The sequence below is a fragment of the Nansenia antarctica genome (assembly GCF_963989245.1).
Source record: "Nansenia antarctica genome assembly, chromosome: 10".
NCBI lineage: Eukaryota > Metazoa > Chordata > Actinopteri > Argentiniformes > Microstomatidae > Nansenia > Nansenia antarctica.
The window spans coordinates 31,559,258-31,583,758 of NC_137680.1; the positions used below are offsets into that span (position 1 = coordinate 31,559,258).

Here is a 24,501-nt window from a genome sequence, read left to right on the forward strand (position 1 = left end):
AAATAATATGTATTCTTTATTTTTTTAACAAATGTATAATTCGGATGTAATCTGTATTTAGTATATACATATTGTTGGAGGTAAATATATACATAAAGCTGAGAATGAGTAAATGAATAACAACAATCTTGAGCTGGACAATTTGACATTGCAGTGTCATGAGAAAGTGCTCAATACAATTTTTCAAGATGTCTATGACTTTTAGTGCATTTACTTATTATACAGCATATAATAATTCAATAAATTCTCCTTCTGACAACATTGTCCCTTCTATCTCTGGAAGACAAAAAGGTGAATAAGAGGGTTTCATTTTTTTCTCTTTTTCTTATGTGCTGGTCATAATCCTTCACAACAAAGTCCAATCCTTCACAACAAATCCTTCACAAAAAAAACGTTGTTTCCTCATAAAGGAATTAATCAAAGCATGTGCATAGTGTGACTAGTACTAGTTCAATGTGCCCTTGTGCCTTCAGTGTTTCCTTTGTCTTCATATCTCTTCCTAACATAACTCCATTAGTACAGCTAAGAGGATGATATGAACATAAGTCCATTAGTACAGCTAAGAGGATGATATGAACATAAGTCCATTAGTACAGCTAAGAGGAGGATATGAACATAACTCCAACAGTACAGCGAAGAGGATGACATGTAGAAGATGAGTGATTATCTCCCTCCTGTGTTACTTTCCCTCCCACAGACACTGCTCTTCCTCTCAGGGTCCTTGACTTGACGGTCCATTTGCGGGTGGAGGTAATTGGCTGCTGTTTCCCTGATTAGGCTGTTGCCCACTGTTGCCCACGTTACTCATGTTGGGCATCACCACGAAGGCCAGGATGCCCACCAGCATCAACGACACGGTGATGGCGATGATAACCCCCACCACCGCATAGTAGCACTGGTCTGAGCGGAACATCATGCGCAGGCGACCCCTGACCCTGTTGGGGGGACGCCCCACATCCAGGCTTGTTGCCGGGGCGATACCCTGCTCCAGGGTGCCCAGCTGAAGGTCGCCACCCGCCATGGCATGCCCTTCTTGCTTCTTGAAGGTGGGCAGGGTGAAGTTAGGCTTGGTGGAACTGCTGCTGGTACCTGGAGGAGGCTTCTTCAGGACCAGCTTGCCTTTGTTACGCTTGAAGCGGATGGACAGCGCTCTCTGCATGTTCGGAGGGAGTTTGCTGAAGATGTCCTGGTTGTTGCCTAGATGGGGGAGGTCTCGGCCATGGGGCAGGTTAGTCAGCTCTCGGCACACGGGGCAAGGCAGGGATTTGAGTTCGGCTGATGTCACGTTGATGCGTGCCAGGCACTCCAGGCAGAAAGTGTGGCCGCAGGACAACAGCTTGGGGGTCTTGAAGACATTGTCGTAGGCACAGAAGCATACAACGCATTCCGTGTCCTCCATATCATTTATGTGGGCCTCCGATCTCTTCCTCTGGCTCTCTCCTTCGTTTCTGTCTCTCTTTGGGATCTCCTCGCTTCTCCCACGCTGCAACCTCTCTACTCGCTCTCTCCTCCTCCCTCCGTCTCTGCATGCTCTCTCTGATTCAGTGCTTCTGGACCTCCTTACTCGGTGAAGGCTCTCTTTCCTCCCGTCGGGACGGGGTTTGACATTCGGCGCCTGTTTGAGTTTGGCCCCGTGGTTCCCTTCATGGCCGCCCTGGTGGCCTCCATCGCCACCATGTCTCTCCCTGTTGTCACTCATGGTGGAGAGAGACGTGAAGGTCAAGTTCCTCCAGTGGCTAGAGTCAAATGGAGAGTGACGGCTAGTTCACTACTTCTTTTGAGGAGCTGTGGAGGAATGTGATCATAGGTGAGATAAGTTGATTGATTCCTCACTGAGAGTTACTGAAAAACTTGTAAAACTACCTCTGCTTTCTCAAGTAGGGAAAGACAGGGATATTCAAAATGCAGCCTTAATTTAAGAATAGGAGTTCTTACTTGCCAATGCAATCTATTTACATAGAGAGGTTTTCCATTTACTTAACAAACCTGTAGTAGCAGGAGCCATCGGCAAACATGCCTTTAGCTAATAGTTTCCAGCGCAGTGGAACAATGTATAGAACATTTTAAGTTATTGATCAGGCTCATATTCAGACAGTCTAAAAAAATATATGAAGCTAGTGAACCCAATGGTTGATCTGTCTCTTTACAGCCCCATGGCTAACATGAAACATCCAACATGAAAACACAACACAGCTCAATATAAAAGGGAAATTATTTTTGCTTTTCAAAAACCTTTCTCTTCTAATATAATGCTGTATGTCACTGTATGTTACAACAACAACATTCATCATACACACTAACCTGTAGAGCAAGTTGAGCATTATATCAGTCTGGCAGATATGGTCCAGCGTATAGTATTCCCCAGTGGATTCCATTCAGTCTGTCCACCGAGATAGTGAGACCCAGACATGCCAAGTGGACCTTACTCTCACACTCTTCTGCTGTCGTTCCCTCTCTTGTTCTCTAGCTGTTTATGTCTCTCTTCTTACTCTCCTCTCCCTCTATAACTGTTTACTGTATTTCCTCCCCTTGTTAGGCCTCCTCCCTTTTTTGCCTGCGGTCTCTCTGTCTCTCTCTCTGTCTGTCTCGTCTGACCTGTTCGACCAGTTGAGGTGGCGTTTGAACCAGTGCCACGGTTTGTTCATCCATGGAATGTGTGTGGGTAAACTTAAAATCTCTGTTATTCTGATCTATTCTAGATCTTGTGTTTGTGTGTACACATTTTGTACATGATCAGTGCCTGTAGAACTTTAATGTCAGTACCAGTATCAGACAGTGAGTCACATTAGTGAGAGAGAGAGAGAGAGAGAGAGAGAGAGAGAGAGAGAGAGAGAGAGAGAGAGAGAGACAGAGACAGAGACAGAGACAGAGACAGAGACAAAGAGAGAGAGAGCGAGCAATATTTTGGGCTTTCTTGACACATGAATGATGAATCTAATCTTGCAATCAAATTTGTATTCAAATGTACCTCCTACTCTTAGCGGTAAACACATGTTTATAACCAGACCTAAAATATTCACCCATCCATATTCCACTATTTATTTACATTTTAGACATTGGTGTTAGATATTGTGTGTCAGTTTCCTTGTCATGTGGGACAGGGAAGTTGTCATGGAAAATTCCACTGTGCTCTTGTGAAAACGGACCAGACCGTCCAGTGTCCTATAGATACCTGTCTTACCTACACAGTGTCCTATAGATACCTGTCTCACCTACATTGTTAGCGTTAGGGTGGGTCAGTGGGTTTAGAGCTGAGCATGGAGGTTTACTATTAAGACAAGATAAGCAGCGCTGCTTGCACCTGCAAGGTGTTTTGAAGTCCACTGAACCTGAATGATATATGATGAATATGAAATCCAGTCTCATTTCCATAAAGTGTATATTGTTTAATTTCCCATTTGAAATTTTACTCAAATGAATGTGAAAAGGTTTGGAATATGAGTCAACAAAGATTGCAAGCCCAGTAAAGCAAGTAACCCTGTTTGTGAAATAGCCTACTAATTTGGTCAAATATTGTAAGCCAAAGTCTGGGCAAAACAGATATAGTAGTTTGTATATTATCCATTTCCTCTAGTTTATAGTTTACCAGTTCAAAAAAAGTATTACCCAGGGCCCATTCAAATGAGCTGTTACAGTGTGGCGGCTAAATATAACTGCAGTACTGCATGCCAATGAACTTCCTCATACAAAGAAAGTCAAACAGAAAAGTAGGTTAATACTACACGTGGCTAATCCTACTGTTAATGAATGTGGGTATGTTAGGCTAATGACCTGACACACAACTGAGTAAGCTGCAGACACACATACATTCTCCCCAAAAATACACACATTTGTCACCTACAGGACAAAACAGGAGCCTGTAAAAGTTTATTACAATAGAAAAATATAGGCAGAGGATTACAAAGTATTTTTGGATGATCAGTCTTTTGCTTCATTTTGACGGCTGATTTGTAACCAGCGATAACATCCAGACACAGGGCGTAACGCAGGGCAAAGCAAGCAACCCCTCCGGTGGTCGTTCAAGAGCACTAAAAATCTAACTAGTAGTCTTAGAAACTGTTGTTTAAATGGGCCCAACAAGCCCTGTTGCTGCTGCGCCATATTGATGACACAGGAAGTTCGAGTGCATACCATTTCCTTATCTTGAACCTTGGCTAAATCCCAAATATGGTTTATGATTCAGCCCATCCACCTGAGCTTTTATCAACTTCCTGCTGAGCTCAGTCAGTGGCATTTCTCAGTTCCTTATACAGGTGTCCCGCACGTTCCTATTTCCTCTCCTCTGCTGTGTTCAGCCCAGCTCCTCCTTGGTCTTGCCCTGTTTACGGGGCATCTTCTTGCTGCTGCCGTCCTCCAACTCTTTGGTTTTGTAGTAGTGCGGAGCCACCTCCAGCAGCCAGGCACTGTCGATCTCAATCACCTGGATGGTCGGTCAGACAGACAGGGAGGTCATTAAGACATCTGTATCAAAATCTTTATATTACATCAATGTAGCAATACTAACCTATCCCTTTTGTTATTCAGTGATCCCATTTTGTGAAGCACATAATCAATCAAAGGAGCTACGCATGAAATCTGGCTACCCGGTGGCCACAAATAGTAATTGCAACAATGAGCTGTTTGTTTACACTAGCCATTGGTAGTAGCTAGGAGTTGAGTGGCGAGGTCAGGAGAAATCAACACACCAATACCATAGCCAATCAAAACATTGGTGGGGAGTTACTTTGAAACTTTCAAACAATCCCAAGTGAAACTTAAAAATGTAACCACTCACTGGTTGTAAGTGTAACCAATGTGTAACCAAATGTAACCAATGTAAGTCGCTTTGGCATATAAATTCCAATGCTAAATGGCATATATATATATTATACTAATAGTAATAGTACCAACAATAATAAGTAATTCTACTGATCCCAGACCTGTCTCATGAACTCCTTGGTGGTGAAGACCAGCTCGTGGTAGATGAGCCAGCGGGGCTGCTCCTCGAACAGGGAGCTGTTGGGGTGGACGTACACCGTCTGCTGGTGCTTCACCGTCTTGAAGCCCCCTTTACTGAGCCGCGCAGTGTGGTAGAAATACCCCGCTGTCACCGACTGGGAGAGGGGGGGGGGGGGGGGAGAGAGAGAGAGAGTTGGAGGGGTGAGTATGTGTATGTCAGAGAAAGACGGGGAGAGAGAGGGAGAGTTGGAAGGGTGAGTATGTCAGAGAAAGAGGGGGAGAGTTGGGGGAGAGAGATGGAGAGTTGGAGGGGTGAGTATGGGTATGTCAGAGAAAGAGGGGGAGAGAGAGAGAGAGAGAGTTGGGGGGGGGGAGTATGAGTGTGTGCGTATTCGAAAGAGGGCAAAGACGCAGACGAGTATGAGTATGTATGTATTCGAAAGAAAGAGAATTGTGAAGAGGAAGAGAGAGGGTGAGTGAGTGTGTCAGAAAGAGGTTGTCACTGCACTGGGTGTGACAGTTTCACTGGTGGATGAGCTGTGATGAGGGAGGGTATTGGTGGAGGGCAGTGACCATTCACACATCTGTCAATAGGTTGTACCCCCCCCCCACCTCTCCAACTGAGTGCCCTGCTTAACAAAGAGCACAGAGGTAAGCGCTGTTTTCTTTAGCAAACAAAGGCCGATACTACCATCTATAATGGGCCTATTCAGTGGGCTAGATTGAGTGTGAAGTGATAGGCTTGCATCGCCATTGAATGCTGTTGCTAGAGAGGTGCCAACTACATCTGCAGAGTCAGTGGTTTAAAGGTGTATTCAGTTTGAAGCGTATTCACAGACATTAGTATATGTATTCACATACATTAGTATATGTATTCACAGACATTAGTATATGTATTCACATACATTAGTATATGTATTCACAGACATTAGTATATGTATTCACATACATTAGTGCTGTATTTCTTTCTCTCAGGCATAGGCTACACGGCGCCGGATTTGTCTGAAATGGTGCAGATGTGATATCGTTTGCACCACCCGGCTACACGACTCTTTGACTCTTCAAATTCGTGAGCTGAGACGGTGACGAGACGATAACACCGGGAGGGTGTTTTCATGTCATTTTCGGAGTCGTGTGGTCGGCGATTGGGTGCGTTTTTCGATAACGATGACTCGGACACCCACACATGTATTGTGGTTTACTTAATACTGTTCAGCACTTGGTTACATTCAATGATGACTTGTGCTATATAGGCTAAATAAAATTAAGAAAGCGGCAAGTAACAAGTGTGCTGCGCATCAAAGGTCTAGGCATTAGGCACATAACATCAGTTAACAAACTGGATAAATAACGTTTGATTGATTGATGTATGTGCGCATTGCGTGCGACCCAACCATTCAGCGCAAGTCTTGTGCTATAAATAGCCTACACTTGATAAACCAGTGCTGTGATATTATTTATCGTCTTACAAACATCTTAGCAAGAGGCACTTATAACAATTATCATAACGTTTATTATGCATCAACTCTTTTTATACAACCTAAATTTACACAGATGATTAACGTATACATGCCATATCTTGGATGCAGACGTAATGTAAGCGGAGAGAAGATTGATCGGGAGTTGACAATACTACCGAATGAATGAAAATGAATGCATTTCTATTATTTTACGGTACTGCCTCAATTATATTTTAATCATTTTCTGGGTCTACCAGTACGCGCATGCCCAGTGTACCTGAATACGCGGTTCCATGTGGCCAGAGATTATTTTGCGCGACAATGAGAAAACGCTTGTGTGGCCAGAGATCGAAATTGCGTTTCATTGTGGTTTTGTCATCGTGTAGCCTAGGCCTCAGACACAGCTGACTTGCTGAGAAGGTTTAAAGTGCATTCACACATGTACCTTAGCTTAAAGTGGTTTAGGGTGCATCATTATACTTATCTGATGCTGTTTGGGGTGCATTAAGACACTTATCTGACACTGTTTGGGGTGCATTAAGACACTTATCTGACACTGTTTGTGGTGCATTAAGACACTTATCTGACACTGTTTGTGGTGCATTAAGACACTTATCTGACACTGTTTGGGGTGGATTAAGACAGTTATCTGGAGCGGTTCGTGGTGTTTTTCACACAGACCTTGCGGATGGGGGTGATGTCCCCCTGGCAGCTGGACATCTCCACCTCGATCCTGTCCATCAGGCCCTCCAGCTGGTCCCGCACGTCCCTGGCCCGCTTCATGGAGCGGAACTGGATGAAGTTCTCATAGCACCACTGGGTGGAGTAGCCACTCTCCAGCCACTGGGGGACAAGCACAGATGATCACAATCAATACAATAATGTACAGGACATGTATGAACTGCAATGAATAAGGCCGACACCACTCAGTTTTGCTTTCTGGTTTGTCTTGGGCAGCGGGGTGGTTGTGATGTTCAGGGTTCCCACACCTTCTGAAACATTAAATTCAAGCACTTTTCAAGGACTTTCAAGACTCAATTCCTTCAAATTCAAGGGCCCACCATGGCATAGTTTGAGACAGATCTAGATGAGAATGTATATAATAGGAATTACCATGAACGGTTTGAAAATCTAACAGCGTTATGTCGGTTTAAAATCTAGTTAACTAATTAACCGTAGTAACTAGTATGGTTGTTTTATTCCCTTCTACATGTTACCTATAGAGAGAGAGAAAGAGAGGGGAATTCAACCACTTTCAATGACCCATGTCGATTTTCAAAAACTTTGAAGGCCTTGATTTTTTTTCTTCAGATTCACAAACTTTCAAGGATTTCAAGGACCCGTGGGAGCCCTGGATGATAGTCATTCATGGAGCCAGTTGGGAAAGTAACTCCAGATACAGCTCCTGCAGGAGCAATTCTCAATACAATGTGTTGAATGGTTGTTTGATTCAGTCTCACTCTACAAACAGGCATCTTACAGACTATTGATTACTCCTGCTGCATGAAATAACATACACCACTGTTTCATTTATCTATCCATTTAGTTAAAAAGGAGTTGATAGGGAAGGGGAGTTAGACACAAAGCTAATTTGCATCATTAGTCCCGGGGAAATGCCCCAACACAGCTTTGGTCTTCAGTTTCCTCCTCCCTACCTTTACATGACATTTTTGACATTTACACTACACTGGCTCCCCGCTGGTGGAATGAGCTTCCCACGGCTGTCAGAACTGCAGAGTCACTACCCATTTTCCGTCTGAGACTGAAGACCCATCTCCTCAGGTTACACCTTAACTGCTCCTCCTGAGACATCAACTACCCCCCAGCACTGCGTCTCCTGAGACACCCGCTTTTCGTTTTAAAAAAAAGTTTTTCCTTCTATCACTGAGACTGCCAATGGCCCCGGGCCTGAGCTAGATTACTCTTCCTGCTATGACTGGTGGATTGATGATTCACTGGCTTAGTCAAATGTATTGATTGTAAGTCGCTTTGGAATAAGGCGTCTGCTAAATGCCATAAATGTAAATGTAAATTTAGCAGACGCTTTTATTTAAAGTGACTTACAACAAGTACATTTGTCTAAAGTAAACGTATCATCTACACATCAGTCATCATAAGAAAAAAATAATCTATGCTAGGACCATGTGTCATTCATTGGTAGTCACAATACTAGAGGAAGGAAGGATTACTTTTTCTTTTTAATCTTATTAACAGTAGAGGAACTGTACAGAGGGGTAGGAAGGAACTGTAAACTGAAAGTTCGCTTCCGACCACCACAACTACATCCATCAGGTGAGTTCGGCATGTTATAAAAACATGGAGGTCACTGCCTACAGGGCTGTGTTGTCACTAGGAAAGTAGAGTCGTCCGTCTCCTCTCCTCCTCCCTACCTGCGTGTAGACGTTGAGCAGCACCAGGTGGTCTCCTCCAGGTACCACAAAGTTCATCCTGGCGTTGTCGGCGTGGACCACCTTGTCTTTGGGCCGGTAGAAGATGGAGTTGTTGACAGACAACATGGCTGCGATGGTCAACACTTCCTCTGAACACTTATATCTGTGGAGGGAGGGAGGGAGAGCTGATGGGTAAGGTGTCCTTTACATTTTACACCGTTTTACAACATTTCGCAGAGGCTTTTATCCAAAGCGACTAACAATTAGAGATAACAGGGACAGTCTCCCTGGAGTAATTTAGGGCCTTACTCACAGGCACACTAGTAGTGGGAATGTTCCCACTAGGGATTTGAACTCATGACCTTCTGATCACCAGTCCAACTCACTATCCACTAGGCCAGGCCAACGCTATCCTCAACCAAGCAGGTGTCCAACCAAGGCCAGTGCCGATGCTACAAACGGTTATGGAGACTCACTGTTCGGAGGCCAGGATCATCTTGCTCAGCATGGGGTCCACTGGCAGCTCAGCCATCCTGCGGCCCAACTGTCACACAAGATCATGGTTCACTCTCCCCTCACACTCAGAACACACATAGAACATTGTCATGGTTCACTTTCCCCTCACACTCAGAACACACATAGAACACTGTCATGGTTCACTCTCCCCTCACACTCAGAACACACATAGAACATTGTCATGGTTCACTTTCCCCTCACACTCAGAACACACATAGAACACTGTCATGGTTCACTCTCCCCTCACACTCAGAACACACATAGAACATTGTCATGGTTCACTCTCCCCTCACACTCAGAAACACACATAGAACATTAGTGTCAGTTACTTTAGAGATGCATCATCCCTTTCTTTTCTGGTAAGTAATAGCTTATCTAACCAGGTCAGATTAACGGAAGTGGTGGTTAGTTACCTTGCTTTCCTTACTGCTGTTTGCACACCCCTCTGGTCAATGTGAACACTAAATTACCCATTGCTCTACTGCTGTTTACAAATACTACCTTTGCACATACCATATTACATACGTTACACAATGACATTACATACCATACTGGACATAGCTCATAACTGTATATATCTGACTACCTGTAATAGTGTACCTATCACTATCATGTTTTTATATCATGTTTTATATCACTATTTGTACTTCTGGTTAGACGCTAAACTGCATTTTGTTGTCAGGTGTAGTGCTGAGGCACAAATATGTACATTTCTAGCCTGCAAACTGCGACACTTCAAATGAATGTGCAATAACACTATGTGCAATATGACAACCCTAGTCGTCTATCTGTACAGTATAGTATAGTGGACAGTGTACATAGCCTTTATTTATGTAAACCAGCTCCTTCCCTTCTTGTGTTTTTTTTAGTTTTTTTTTTTCTTTCCTAGCACCAGGGGAGCCACCCCTCCCAAATTTCGTTGTTTGGTACCTGTACTGTAGCAATGACAATAAAGACCATTCATTCATTCATGGTACTTAACACTCTGCAATGACAATTAAGTTGAATCTAATCTAATCTAATCAGTGATGACCTCATGTGATGACCTCATGTGATGACCTCATGTGATGACCTCATGTTAGGGAGGAAGGAAGGAAGGAAGACTAAAACACCCTTGTGTTATTCAGTGAGCTGTCATGTTGTGAAATGCAGTCCGTGGATAACAGTGACACTGCAGAAAATCTCTGTGAGGTTTTTCCAGTTTGTCAGTCAGAGAGTGCATTCCATCTGATTCAAGACGACCAGTCGTTATTAGACAACAGCACAGTGTCTTGGACAAAGGGTTGGGAGTTACCTTGGTGAGTTCTCCCAGGTGATTGAGCGCTCCCAGGGCGTACAGCTGCTCCAGTGCCAGAACCAGGGTCTCATGAGGGGGCGGGTCCATGAAGTCAAAATGGATGAGGTCATTGATGCCTGTCAGAGAAAGGAGATGTGACCCAACTGATAAAATATCCACTAGTTATTTATGCAAAAGTTCCAACAGTGACCTTTATGCTGACCTAGTAAACCTTTTTCTACTTTGTCGGGGTTACTACCAGAATAATCTATTCCCCGTTACCATGGTTAATCATGAAACATAGACACACAATCATGGCACACAAATAAAAATGTATAAATGTATGATGCCGTACTAAAGCTATGTTTGTAAATAGTTTGCTGTACTATAGTGATGTATATGATGTATTTACTGAATGATCTATGACAGAGTGCGTGTTCCATACCCAGACTCTTGAGCAGTAGAACTACATTTCCCAGGTTAGTCCTCTGGATCTCAGGCACAGTGGTCTCCTCCATCTCGTGTTTAAACGCCCAGGCTGTGTACAGCCTGAAACACTTCCCAGCAGCCACTCTGCCTGCACGGCCTGCTCTCTGATTGGCTGAGGCCTGCCACGAGTAAAACAACACACAGTCAGGAAATGGTTTGAAAGTAGTCCGGCGAAATATTCCAGAAAAAAAGAGAGTAATATACAGTGCCTGTTCTATCTCCCAAACACCTTCCCCCTGTATGGTTCAATTGTAGAATAACCAACAAGATCCACATGAATGTTACTTATTCTCAAGATAACAACAGAACTGTTAGGTTTTAGAAACACACGCATTACCCGAGAGCAAGGCGTGACAATCAGAGACTCCATCCCAGTGCGGGCGTTGTAGCTCTTCTGTTTGCAGAAACCAGGGTCGATGACGTAGATGATGCCGTCTATGGTCAGGGAGGTCTCTGCAATGTTGGTGGCCACCACCACCTAACGACATCAGTCACAGAGGACACAGAGGACACCAGATGAAGTGTTTATCTATTACAGAGACGTGAAGAAAGAGATCTGACGTGATGAAATAACGCAACAACTACAGGACAGGTACACCCATAGAACAGCGGCACGGTATCTTCACCGACATCATAGTCGGCTGAAGCACACTGTCGCCCCCTAGCGGCACAGGTCGGGAATCGACATCAGAGGACCGTCTCACCTTACGTGCCCCGGGCGGGGTGGGGTTGAAGATCTTGGCCTGCATGTCTGAGGGGAGGTTGGCGTAGATGGGCAGGACGAGCAACTCTGAGATTTTGGAGCCCAGACGTCGGCATCTCTCCTGCAGCATCTCACAGCAAGCCTCGATCTCCTCCTGCGGAACCAGAGGGAGGAGGAGGAGGGCGGTCAGACAGGACGATACTTAGGACAGAAATAGAGGATCATAATTATTACAGGAATACAGCTGGACGGTTACTGGTAGAGTCTGCCGTAGACGCTGATGTGGGTGCGGGGTACAGAGAGTGTACGATGTACTGTAGTGGCGGATGTAGTTGCAGATGATGTACTGCAGCGGATGTAGGCAGACGCAGTGGCCGGTGTAGTCACTAATGCACAACGACGTAGTTGGCTGATGTAGCTGTTGATGTAGTGTTGGGTGTATGATAATGAGGTGAGTGTTAAAGACCTGTCCGGTGAGGAAGACCAGGACGTCTCCGGTAGGCTGTGTGACGTGGATCTGGAGCACTGACACCACACAGGCCTCCAGGTAGTCCGCCTCAGGGGCCTGGGAGGGGAGGGGGAGAAGAAGAGGGGAGGGGGAGAAGAAGAGGGGGGGGGGAGAAGGAAATCAATGAATGGGACACGACAGAGCCGAGAAGGAAGAAAGATTTGGGCCAGCGGCATTTCGCATTTGATTCACACATATTTTTTATTCTATTAACATGAAATCTTTGTCTACATGTGTACAGTGGAATTAGCATAACGTATATTAGGTGTCGTTAAAGTCATATCATAGAGATAACAATAATGATAACTCGGTTTTATATAGCGCCTTTCTCAAACCCAGGGTTTTACAGAGTTTACAGACAGAAAGTCAGACAGACAGAACAGAAAAAAAACGAAGAAAACCAAAAAACAGTGACAAAACAGATGGTGAACAGATACGTTTTTTTGAGGGCTGATTTGAAGGTGTCCAGGGGTAGGGGGGCGTTGCGGATCACTGTGGGGGAGAGAGTTCATTTGTTACCTTGGTGTAGAAGATGTCCACGGGGTACCTCCTGCCGGGGATCCTGAAGACGGGCGCGTCGTCGAAGAAGCAAGAGAAGCGCTCCGTGTCCAGGGTGGCGCTGGCGATCAGCACCTTCAGGTCCGACCTGAACCTGGCGATGTCCTTGATCAGGCCAAACAGGATGTCTGTGTGCAAGGTCCGCTCGTGGGCCTCGTCGATGATGATCACACTTAGCGAGGGAGAGAGGGGTGTAGATATGGGGTGAGGGAAAAGTGGGGGAGACAGTTGAGGGAAGGTGGAAGGAAAGGGAAGAGGAGGATTATGAGAGAAGGGTAATAGATGGAAGAAAAAGAGAGTGATGGGGATGAGGAGGGGCGATGTGAAAATGCGATAAGACTGTATTTCTTTTGACGGGACTACCTCCTGATTGTACAATTCGTTGGGATATAAATATACCTAAAGCCACACGAAAGAAACAGCACTATTGTGGTACCTGTAGCTGGCCAGGTCAGGTTCTGTGAGGAACTCTCGGAGGAGCATTCCGTCAGTCATGTACTTGAGCACCGTCCTCTCTGAGGTGCAGTCCTCAAAACGGATACTGTAACCCACCTGAGGGAGGAAGGAAGGAGCGTTCAGACAAAGGTGATCACTTCACCTCTTTCTTCATGTAGAGTTTCTACACATGAATCATGTCTGTGTATTCTCTGAGAGAAAGCGAAAGTGAACGACAGAGAGAGAGAGAGAGAGAGAGAGAAGAGAGAAACTGTGCCATCCTCACTTCGTTGCCCAGCTTGACGCCCACTTCCTGTGCCACTCTTGCTGCCACAGACATGGCTGCCACTCTACGAGGCTGGGTACACCCGATCTTCATACCTCCATCATTGTAGCCCTTACAGAAGGAAAGCAAGGTAACACGTGAACACAAAATGCATGGGGCCTGACAGTTTATTTAACTCCACCTTTGAAGTGAACAATCCATTAAAGTCAATGAGAGATTCTATTGAGGTAGAAAATCTCATGTTACAAATCAGCCCATATAGTCGAGAAGGTCAGACAAAGGTTGATCTGAATGGAGGATTATCCTCTTCAGCGAAAAGTACAGATATATTCATTTTTTATTTTATACTGACCGAGACAGTAGAGATTTAGACAGGAAGGATGGGTGAGAGAGGGAAGGGATGACATGCAGGATATGTCCACGGCCGGAATCGAACCGGGAACCCTGCGGTTACATGGTCAACGCTTAACCCGTTACGCCACCTAAGCGCCCCTACGTTTTGAGTTTTAAGACTTTTGCGTACAACAGTACTCTACCTAAAACAAAAATCTTCCTTCTTCTAGCACGACGACTGCCAATGAGCAGGCCTGAGCATAGACTAGTGGATAGATGATTCACTTACTTAGTCAAATCTGTTGATTCTAAGTCGCTTTTATTTACATACAAAAATGTAATGTAACTGTACCTCTTCCATGAGGTACTGAGGGATCTGGGTGGTCTTGCCGGAGCCCGTCTCCCCCTCGATGACGAGGATCTGGTGCTGCTGGATGGCAGAGAGCAGGTCCCCTCTGTAGGGGAACACGGGCAGGCTGCGTCTCACCTCCTGGAGGGACTGCATCTTGGTCTCCGCCTGGGACAAGACCGGACCAGTGTCCTGGAGACACACGGATACAGAGATGCTTAGTCTGAACGTCCGGTACACTGATGGAGAATAACCAGACTGCGAGGGGGTTTGAGTGACAATACGTTCCAAAGTGAGTTACCCTCATACAAACCGTAAAGGGGTCTGAATGCCACTGATGACATTTACAAGCTTGACACATATTCTGTATTTGAATTCTTGCAATATTCTTCAGATACAGACACAACCTGCAAATGTGTCCTTCTCAGGGTTCCCACACCTTCTGAAACATCAAATTCAAGCACCTTTCAAGGACTTTCAAGCACCTTTCAAGGACTTTCAAGACTCAATTCCCTCAAATTCAAGGACCCAACATGGTATACTTTGAGACAGAACTAGTTGACAAGCTTTTTTCATTTTTTTTAGAAAGAGAGAGAGGGAAATTCAAGCACTTTCAATGACCCATGTCTATTTTCAAAAATGTATAAGACCTTGGTTTCTTTTTCTCAAATTCACAAACTTTCAAGGACCCGTGGGAACCCTGCCTTCTGTTCTCGACTGTCGGTACAAAATCTCGAGCGAAACAATTCTAGAGGGACAGTAGACTATTCGGTTGTTAAGTTGCGACGTGTTTCCGGGTCCAAAGTTGGCTGAGGCGCTGTCTTCGAAATGCCTCAGTAATAATAATAATACATTATATTTATATAGCGCTTTTCCGAGGCTCAAAGACGCTCACAAATATGGGAAAATTGTTGTATGAATAGATCTGAGTCTAGAAAACGATTGAACTGTCATTCTACCGCTGTAGTACACTGGTACTATGGTGCAGGGAATTTCTGGTTCGGACCCGGAAATTGCTAAACGTCACGTTTGATGTCAGACTTAACAACCGAATAGTCTCAATTATACAACAGTTAGTTCTGACCAAGTCATTTGATTGGACAAGAGGCATTATGCCGATATGCAGTATAACAGCACTGGGACTTATTATTATTATTAACTATATGTATCACTCTACCGCACAGGTGTTCTATTGTTTGTGTTCAGGTTACTAGGCAACCGTCCAGTTGCGGAACAATTTTTTGTTGGCGGAGCGAAAATAAATGATTAAATAAACAAACAAATCATAATCTGTTGTCGCTTATTACTGTTAACTAATAAATGACGCTGTAAAACGGTTGTATAAAAGCAATATCAATATCAAGTGTAAACCGAACACACCTTCTCGGACTGGGTTCCTTTCATTCTGACGGCACTGCTGACAAAGTTGATCATCTCGTCCTCCTCCAGTATCAGCTGGTACCTCTCCTTCTCCTCCTTCAACCCCCGCTCCCTCTCCTTCTTGGCCCCGAAGCTGAGGCAGGCGGTCTTCAGCCTCTCCTCCTCCCAGCGCCCCTGTTCCCCTCCAGCCTCCATCGGCATCTCATCCAACTCCAGCTCCATATCCCTCTGAGGAACCTCCTGAGAGAGAGAGAGAGAGAGAGAGAGAGAGAGAGAGAGAGAGAGAGAGAGAGACAGAGAGAGACAGGGAGAGAGAGAAAGAGAGACAGAGAGAGAGAGACCGGGAGAGACAGGGAGAGAGACAGAGAGAGAGAGAGAGGGAGAGAGAGAGAAACAGAGACAGAGAGAGAGAGAGGGAGAAAGAGAGAGGGAGAAAGAGATATGGAGAGAGAGACAGAGAGAGGGAGAAAGAGAGACAGAGAGAGAGAGAGAGAGACAGGGAGAGGGAGAAAGAGAGAGGGAGAAAGAGAGAGAGACAGAGAGAGAGAGACAGAGAGAGAGAGACAGGGAGAAAGAGAGAGGGAGAAAGAGATATGGAGAGAGAGAGAGGGAGAGAGAGAGACAGAGAGAGAGAGAGACAGAGAGAGAGAGACAGAGAGAGAGGGAGAAAGAGAGACAGAGAGAGAGAGAGAGAGGGAGAAAGAGAGACAGACAGAGAGAGGGAGAAAGAGAGACAGAGAGAGAGAGAGAGGGAGAAAGAGATATGGAGAGAGAGACGGAGAGAGTGAGAAAGAGAGAGGGAGAGAGAGACAGAGAGAGAGAGAGAGAGACAGAGAGAGAGAGACAGAGAGAGAGAGAGACAGAGAGGGAGGGAGAAAGAGAGACAGAGAGAGAGAGAGGGAGAAAGAGAGACAGACAGAGAGAGGGAGAAAGAGAGACAGAGAGAGAGAGGGAGAAAGAGATATGGAGAGAGAGACGGAGAGAGTGAGAAAGAGAGAGGGAGAGAGAGACAGAGAGAGAGAGAGAAGAGAGAATGAGAGAAACAATCAAGCATTTGACTGAATTCTGGTGTTTTACCCTTTGTGCTTCAATCACAAAACTACAGTAATGTCAATTCGATCCAGCACCTGGGCTAAGTCAGTATTGCATGTGTGCACACTATCCCTCTCAGTCAATAGCAGAACTAGCCATCCACAACAGTGGCCGGCTTCTGTCCACCCCGCCCCTCCTTACCTTACTCCTCTTCTCCTTGGGCATGTAATATCTGTTCTTCCTCTCCTCCTTCTCTCTGGCTCCTGCCTTCTTGTAGTCCTTAGCCAGGTCTCGGAGCGTGCGTTTGTACTCCAGCTCCTTCCTCTCTCGGTCCGTCAGTGCGTCGTTGGAGAAGAGGTACTCGTCGTCAGCGATCTCTGCCTCCAGGTCTTCTAGCTTCTCCGCCTCTCTCTTGGACAGGTACTGCCTGCGAGACTGCTTCCTCAACTCTGGGAGCTGGGGAGAAAATATTTTTATTTATTTTTTAAAACAAAAAGGTGACATTTAATTCCAGAGTTATCTGCATACAGGGACTTGTGGATACGGTACCACGGGGTGGGTCTTGAAATTCCACCGGTGTTAGTGTTAATATTGACAGCAGAAACAGACTTTGAAAAGCGGTTCGCTTCGATGTATTTAAAGTGTACTCACAACTTTCTTTTGATCCTCCTCTGCCGTTTTCAGTCTCTTCTGAGCCTCTTCATAAGCCTGACGAAAAAGGTCGTTGAAAATAATCAATTAAAAACCACATGCAGAGTAGCAGCTAAAATAGAAAGTGTTTAGGTCCATATCAATCAGTTTATTAAGCATGTACCAATCAGCCTTAACCCTACCTTCTTGTCAGTTCTCTCCATTATGTTCCGAGTCTTATCCTTGTCCTTTAGTTTCATTCGCTCAGCAAAGGCATCCCTGTCCTCCAGATCCTGTAATCGCTCTCTCTCCTCCTTCTCCCACTCCTCCTCCTCCTCATCTTCATCTTTCTTGTTTGACTCACCCTGCTTACTACAGATAGAGAGAAGAAAAAAAAGGTCTGAGATTAAAGATTGCTAAAGCATATTCTCATGCATTCTTACTTCTACATACAGATTGTATTCAAATGACTGTACCGTATGCATTTATATGTTACAGGACTATGTCTGAGAACATTTATAGACAACAAAAAGCAACACAAAGTGAGAGAATAGCAACGTAATAATTCCTAAATCTTGTTGACCTTTGAATGGTCTCCTCTTCACTGGACGATTCACTCTCCTCCCTTTTCTTCCTCAGGTGCTTCTTCTTATTCCCTTTTTCTTTATCTTTACTTTTCTTCTTTGTTGTCTTCTCCCTCTCTTTCACTGCTTCTCCATCACTCTCACTGTCATCTAGTAAGGTGTAGGTCAGATTCTTCCTCTCCATCTCTATGACTTGTCGCTCTATCGCTCTTTGCGGTTTCTCAACAGCTTGCTTACGGGGAATCTAAGGGACAGAGAGAGAAGCGGTTAGACATACACATTTACATGTTTTACGTTTAGCAGATGATTTAATCCAAAGTGACTTACAACAAATAGATTTGTCTAAAGTAAGTGAATCATCTATACATCAGTCATCATAAGAAAAGAAAGAAAACGACGCTAGGAGCAGGGGGTATTGGCAATCACAATGCTAGATGAAGAACGGATTACCTTTCCCCCCTTTTTTTTAACAGTAGAGGAACTGTAATACAGAGACAAACAAATCATGAAACAAGCCTAACTCTACATAATAATAAGCAAACCCATGTTACCTTATCATACAATTCATGTGCAAAGTCAATCACTCTCTGATTGATGTCGATGGTGCCTGTCTGTTGTAGCCTGGCAACAAAGTCTTGAGGGCTCAAGGATTTCCGCGCTGAGCCGACCATGAACTGGGCAACGTATCTGTCACTCAGACCGAGGATGTCATGGAGACTGTCGCTCACCCACTGCTCTAGATTAGCCATCTTGACCTAGAGGAGGGACACAGTGTTTACATGAGAAGAAACATAGGGGGAGAGTTGCATAAGTTGTTATGAATAAACCTATGTTATGGGATGTTGTAATATCTACTAACATCAACAACCTATTACCGTAAATGACTGCTGCTACACAGTCTTGACATTGTATTAGCTACTATTGTTATTGTTATTAATACAACCGTTATTACTGCTGCTATTGACACACTCCTTACGCACTACTATTGTCACTGTTTTCATTGTATTATTGATTCGTTGATCGTTGTTGACTTGTTGATCGAGGACCAATAATATCTCAAAGCATTTCACTACTACATGCATTACGGCTGGATCTGATGTACGTGACAAACGACATGATTGTATTTGACAGAAGTTGGTGCTTAGCTATAGATATCAACCTAACATGCTAAACTAACAATGTCAGCGTTACAAACCTACCAGTCAATATTGAGCGATACACGTGAAAATGCTCTTTAGCAGTCCGAAAAACAGAACGTTCCTAACCTGATTTGAAACGTCCAAAAGCAACGTGATGACGTCTCAGCTCAACGTGATGGCGTCTCAGCTCAGCAACGTGATGACGTCTCAGCTCCCCCGCCACACAACAACAGGGAGTGACGTCAGCTACTAGCCAGCTATGTTCGGACCAAAACAACACGATGCTATCCTCCGTCGGGCTAACGAGTGAATGTTTAACTAGAGAACCGCAACACAATGAGCTCTCCCGTTATAACGTTTGTAATCATCTGCATTTCAATCACTCACTAAGGATAGATCAAGCGAAATTATACTGAATTATATATTCCAAAATGCTATGCTTAGCTGCTCAATACAGCATGAACCGGAAACGGATCTTCAACGTTCTTCAACGCCACAGAAGAAGAAGATATTCCGCTCACTGACGTCATCCGCTCTGGTCAGACTGCACTCGTGTGCCACCTAGTGGCCTAGTACGGAACAGCTAGCAGCAAGTGCGCGCAGGTGTCATGAGATTTCCATCAAAGAAAAGAAAAAAAACCTGAGCACATAAATTCACCACTTTTACGGAGCCCCCCCTGGGGTCACATGGTAGAATGAATTAAGAATATTATTTGGTGCCTAGTGGGGTCACCTCATCGGCTACAAGTTTACGAACACTTCCATTAATATAGTTTTACTGCTGATACTTGTTGTGTAAATGTTCAAGATGTCTTAACCAAAGCAACAGTCTCCTGACTAAAGCATGGCAGAAGTGGGTGACCATGCAGTAACTAACTACTGAATGTCACATTGATATAGGTCTGATACAAATCATTGAATGAGAATGATGTGATGTGATGCAGCCATTTAATACTAGCGAGTCAAGTATGGTCGTACGTGACATGACATTGACTTTTATGATGAGAAAGAGGAAGAAGGAAATCCGCCCCCCGCGATGCCTTGTGCATCAGGGTGCAATGATCTAACCCTTTCTTGGTGAAGAAGGCCACAGTAGACCTACAGCAAGTGCCTGTGATTCTTCAGCGCACCAATTTCTTTGATCTAAACATTATTTATGATCGGTTGAAACACGAGTAAAGATGAAAGCATCGTGGGACACTGCGATAAGACTTGTGCTGTTGCTGTGTGGAGTTCACCTGGGCCACACTGTGCATAGCTACAAACCTGTCGTCATCGTGCACGGGTTATTTGACGGTCCCAAGCAATTCAAAGAGTTGAGTCGTTTGATAACACAGGTAAGTTTCAACATAATAATTGCATAAACTGTAATAATAATATCTCGAATTATATCAAAATTAATTCAATTAGAAATATCAAATTTTCAGTTTTAGAATGTAAATTGTGTTGAAAGTATGAGGGAAAGGGTCTTAAGAAGGCACCATAGACAAGAGAGAAGTCCTTAGAAATGTTTAAGAAAAGAGAATAAAGTATTTCATGATCACCAAAAACATGTGCACATGAAAGAAAGAAAAAAAAAATCAACTACTGAACTGAAACTTAGTGAAACTGAAAAGACTCCATGGCAACAGGGTTTCATATGAAGTGAAAATGCATGCCTGATCCTGTTCACCTTTCAATTCCTCCATGAACCTGAGCACATTATCAAACAGTTCATTGTCTGAGAGTATTGTCTGGAAACAAAAGCAGAGGCATGTGTCCATTTAGCATCCGCACTCTCTCTCTCTTTCTGTTATGAATATGATAAGATAATATTGTCATCATCATGTAATATTGTAATATTAACTGTAATATTAATTGTAACATCAAAGCAAAATTGTCATCATCATGATATAAGTATTGGGATTGCACCTCTCAGTTAGATAAAGTTAACCATCAATCCTTTTTCAAACTTGCAACAATATTCAGTAAGATGTTTATTCCTCTGACAGGCCCATCCAGGCACTAACGTGTCAGTGATAGATCTGTATGATGATATCGCCAGCCTGAAGCCACTGTGGAGTCAGGTGGAGGGCTTCAGAAAGGTCCTCTATCCCATCATGCAGCAGGCACAGAATGGTGTCCATCTTATCTGTTACTCACAAGGTCTACTAATACATAAACCACCTTTTCTTTCTCCCTCTCTGTCCGATGTTATCTTTTACACTATTAGAACGGTGCTGTGTCGTCAGAGTCGTGTAAACCATGTCACGTTATTTTGATTATGATAACTGTGTTGCTAAACTCTTAGCAGGATGAATACTATTGTCTTTCCTTTGTCCCCGTCCCCTCAGGTGGTTTGGTATGCAGAGGACTTCTGGCTACGCTGCCAGATCACAACGTGCAGACCTTCATCTCCCTCTCGTCGCCTCAGGCGGGGCAGTATGGAGGTGGGTAGAGAGCAGAGGAGGCTGGTGGAGGTAGAAATCGGAGGACGGGACATTGTGGAACAAGGAATGGTGTCAAACACGTGTGCATTATAATGACCCCTGTCCCCTGATTTCTACCTCCACCAACCTCCCCTGGTAGAGAGGACTATTTCACTACACTATGTACATACTTGGTTAGGGGCAAGGTCTACTCAAGCTTGATGTTTATTATATAAAAAAAGGAACTGAATACAATAATTAACAGAACAAAATCGAATATACTGATAACAGTAGTGTCAAACTTTATAGGCTCCACATGCACCGGCAAGAGACTACTTTATACTGTATACAACAGTGGAGGCTGGTGGAGGTAGAAATCGGAGGACGGGCTCATTGTAAAGCATGGAATGGTATCATGGTGTTTGATGCCATTCCTCATTCCATTCCATGCATTACAATGAGCCCGTCCTCCGATTTCTACCTCCACCAGCCTCCACTGGTATACAAGTGTATCCCTTTTCTTTTTTTTTTCTTTTTTTCTTTTCTTTTTCCTCCCACAGACACAAGCTATTTGAGGTGGTTTTTTCCTCGTCATCTGAAGATGGCCCTCTACCACCTGTGCTACAGCTCTGTTGGACAGAAAGTGTCCATTTGCAACTACTGGAATGGTGAGACTGAGAGAGGATGTGGTAGTTAAAGGGGCAGGCCAAATAGTATAGAGAGAGAAGTAATACTGTTTATTTTTAGTTAGTAAGTGTCACTGTGTCATACAGTGGCGTCGTTAGCCCTGGGCACCTGGGGTTCAAGCCCCGAATGTTTTCTGAATAGCACCGGATCTCTGGTTCCGGGGGTTGGGGGGGCGGGATAAAGAAAAAGTTACCATCTCTGCATCTCCGTCGATTTAGCGCAAGCTACCACCCGTCAATGAAAAACTCTGCTATACCCTGGATGTTTCAAGCACCTTACAATGCCTCAATGTGTTATATTAAAAAAATACAAAATAAAAATTGTCGTGTATAGAGCGAGACATACTTTTACTGTCATCACTTTTCTATAACTATGTTTGGAGAAAAGATTGATGCACAATTGTCGTTACGTAGCGGATTTACTGCTGTAAATGCATAGATGAATTGCTATTTTTAATGAATGTCATTAAATGCCCCTGGAGATGCTCTTCAACCTGTTTCTTTCCACGACCAGACCCACATCATAGACAGCGCTTTCTGAACAGCAGCATTTTTTTGGCACTACTAAATGGCGAGAAACCACACAGTAACATGGAAGGTACTTAAATTAAATGCATTGCCATAGCTGTGTCATGTATTTGGTCCAACAATGTGTTTGCTTGACTTAAATCTGCATTGACTTGGACTGATCTGTATAGCTAGAAGCATGTTGATTCCCACTCAAATAAATCTGTCTCTCCCATATCCTCAGTCTGGAAGGAGAACTTCTTGCGTATTAAGAAGCTGGTGCTGATTGGAGGACCAGATGATGGAGTGATCACACCATGGCAGTCCAGGTATGGATAGTTGCCATCTTCATTTGTAATATAGCTATGCCATCTAGCTGATGCTTTTATCCAAAGTGACTTCCATTGCAGTGTGCATACATTTTCATTATGGTCCCAGCGGGAATCAAACCCCCAAACCTAAGCTTTGTTCACGCCATGCTCTACCAGCTGAGCCACAGAAGACTACATCACTGATGCATCTTCCTAAACATTCTGTAGCTTTGAAACATGGTCAAAACTACAATTTTGATCTCTATGCATTCAAAGCTCTGTCTATTAAATTGAGAGTAGTTACATTTCCCCAGCCCCAACCCTCAGCTGTTTTCCAAAAGAGTGTCAGGGAGCCCACTTTGCTGATGTTTAAATCCCAGATTGGCCCTTTAATATAACCGGTGTAACTTCACTGGTGCGGTCAATTACAATTGTTTGTGGTTAGCTAGCTTCTGTGACATGAACAGATGTACAGAATCGCAGTACTGGACTAACCATGTTTGCTCTCTCTCCAATCAGTCACTTAGGATTTTATGACTACAATGAAAACATTGTGGAGATGAAGAACCAGGATGTAAGTTGTTCCATAGTTGCCATCTTTGATTCCAGTTAATAATGTTCATATCATTGTACATTGGATAACCGTTCTCTCTCATTTCTCTAATTTTCTATCAACAGTGGTACCTTAGAGATGCGTTTGGGCTGAAGACCCTGAATGCTCGTGGGGACTTGGCTATGTGTGTGTTCTCTGGAGTGAAACACACCAACTGGTATTCTAATGAGACGGTGTTCAGTAGCTGTATTGAAAAGTGGCTTACATAATTACACATGCATTCTTTATGTGCACACCTGCAGATGAGACATAATTGATGACAGATAGTTAACATCACTGACATGAGAGTTATGGAATTTTAATATTAAAAAAATATATTTTAGATAGCTTTGCTTGTCTGTGATTTGGAAATAGTAATGACATGTTTTTATGTGCAGGACATGACCATTTACAGATGATTTATCTCTCATATTGTTGTACATAAAATAGTGTTCTCTTGCTCATTGCTCTGATGTCCTCATGGTGAATTGACACTTTTTCTCTTGCAATAAATCTCTGCGTTTGATTACATTAATCTTCAATTGTTTATTTGAATCTGTACATTTCCGAAATGATGTAGGTCACTATTGTATATTACTAGTGAGTGCCAAACCTAATTTAATTGAAATTGATCCGGATGTCATATTGCCCTTTACACGTGATTGCATTGTTCAATTAACAACAACTACCAAGAGTGATTATGTCATTAATCAATGAATAAATCAATTGGACTTACTGATTGGTTGGAGGAGAAATGTGCCCTGCATTACAGAGGGGAGAAGAAGGGTCTGTCTCGTTATATATAATAGTGGGGTCCCCTGAATATCGTAATACACTGGAATAGATATTTATTTTATTTTTCATCAATTTAGTGAATATATCTGAGGGAGGAGCGCCAGTTAATTACCAATGAAAAATCTGCATATCCAAACAATCCAACCCAATGACCTGCCGACGTGCGTCCGTTCACTCCTCAAAACAGGTAGGACCG

General features: G+C 43.9%; 3 protein-coding genes across 3 annotated transcripts; 1 reads left to right on the forward strand and 2 right to left on the reverse strand.

Annotated features, from left to right (window-relative positions):
- Positions 1-712: 712 nt before the first annotated feature.
- rnf183 (ring finger protein 183) lies at positions 713-1,699 on the reverse strand (the record flags this gene model as incomplete). Its single annotated transcript, XM_080541187.1, has 1 exon — positions 713-1,699. One exon carries the CDS (start codon positions 1,697-1,699, stop codon positions 713-715), a length of 987 nt encoding a protein of 328 aa, XP_080397313.1.
- A 2,197-nt stretch (positions 1,700-3,896) lies between these two features.
- dhx16 (DEAH (Asp-Glu-Ala-His) box polypeptide 16) lies at positions 3,897-19,159 on the reverse strand. The gene is made up of 21 exons (XM_080540014.1): positions 19,133-19,159; positions 18,419-18,622; positions 17,867-18,111; positions 17,487-17,655; positions 17,305-17,361; positions 16,855-17,109; positions 15,622-15,861; positions 14,245-14,433; positions 13,560-13,670; positions 13,275-13,390; positions 12,800-13,010; positions 12,239-12,337; positions 11,774-11,926; positions 11,407-11,547; positions 11,026-11,188; positions 10,599-10,717; positions 9,265-9,332; positions 8,789-8,951; positions 7,080-7,241; positions 4,920-5,093; positions 3,897-4,420 (listed from the first exon to the last, which is right to left on the reverse strand). Exons 2-21 carry the CDS (start codon positions 18,614-18,616, stop codon positions 4,292-4,294), a joined length of 3,162 nt encoding a protein of 1,053 aa, XP_080396140.1. The 5' UTR covers positions 18,617-18,622; positions 19,133-19,159; the 3' UTR covers positions 3,897-4,291.
- Positions 19,160-20,187: 1,028 nt separating this feature from the next.
- On the forward strand, positions 20,188-23,910 carry LOC308166864 (lysosomal thioesterase PPT2-A-like; the record flags this gene model as incomplete). The annotated part of the gene is made up of 8 exons (XM_080541188.1): positions 20,188-20,343; positions 20,998-21,151; positions 21,340-21,435; positions 21,975-22,082; positions 22,615-22,698; positions 22,852-22,936; positions 23,438-23,492; positions 23,597-23,910. 8 exons carry the CDS (start codon positions 20,188-20,190, stop codon positions 23,738-23,740), a joined length of 882 nt encoding a protein of 293 aa, XP_080397314.1. The 3' UTR covers positions 23,741-23,910.
- Positions 23,911-24,501: the final 591 nt, after the last annotated feature.

Bases quoted from the DNA above. Each gene is read 5' to 3' on its own strand.
- dhx16 (XM_080540014.1), bottom strand. From the start codon at position 18,616: ATGGCTAATCTAGAGCAGTGGGTGAGCGACAGTCTCCATGACATCCTC. The intron at 11,189-11,406 runs GTAATGCGTGTG...TACTCGTGGCAG, and splicing joins TTGTCACGCCTTGCTCTCGG to GCCTCAGCCAATCAGAGAGC. The intron at 7,242-8,788 runs GTAGGGAGGAGG...CTTGTCCCCCAG, and splicing joins TGCTCAACGTCTACACGCAG to TGGCTGGAGAGTGGCTACTC.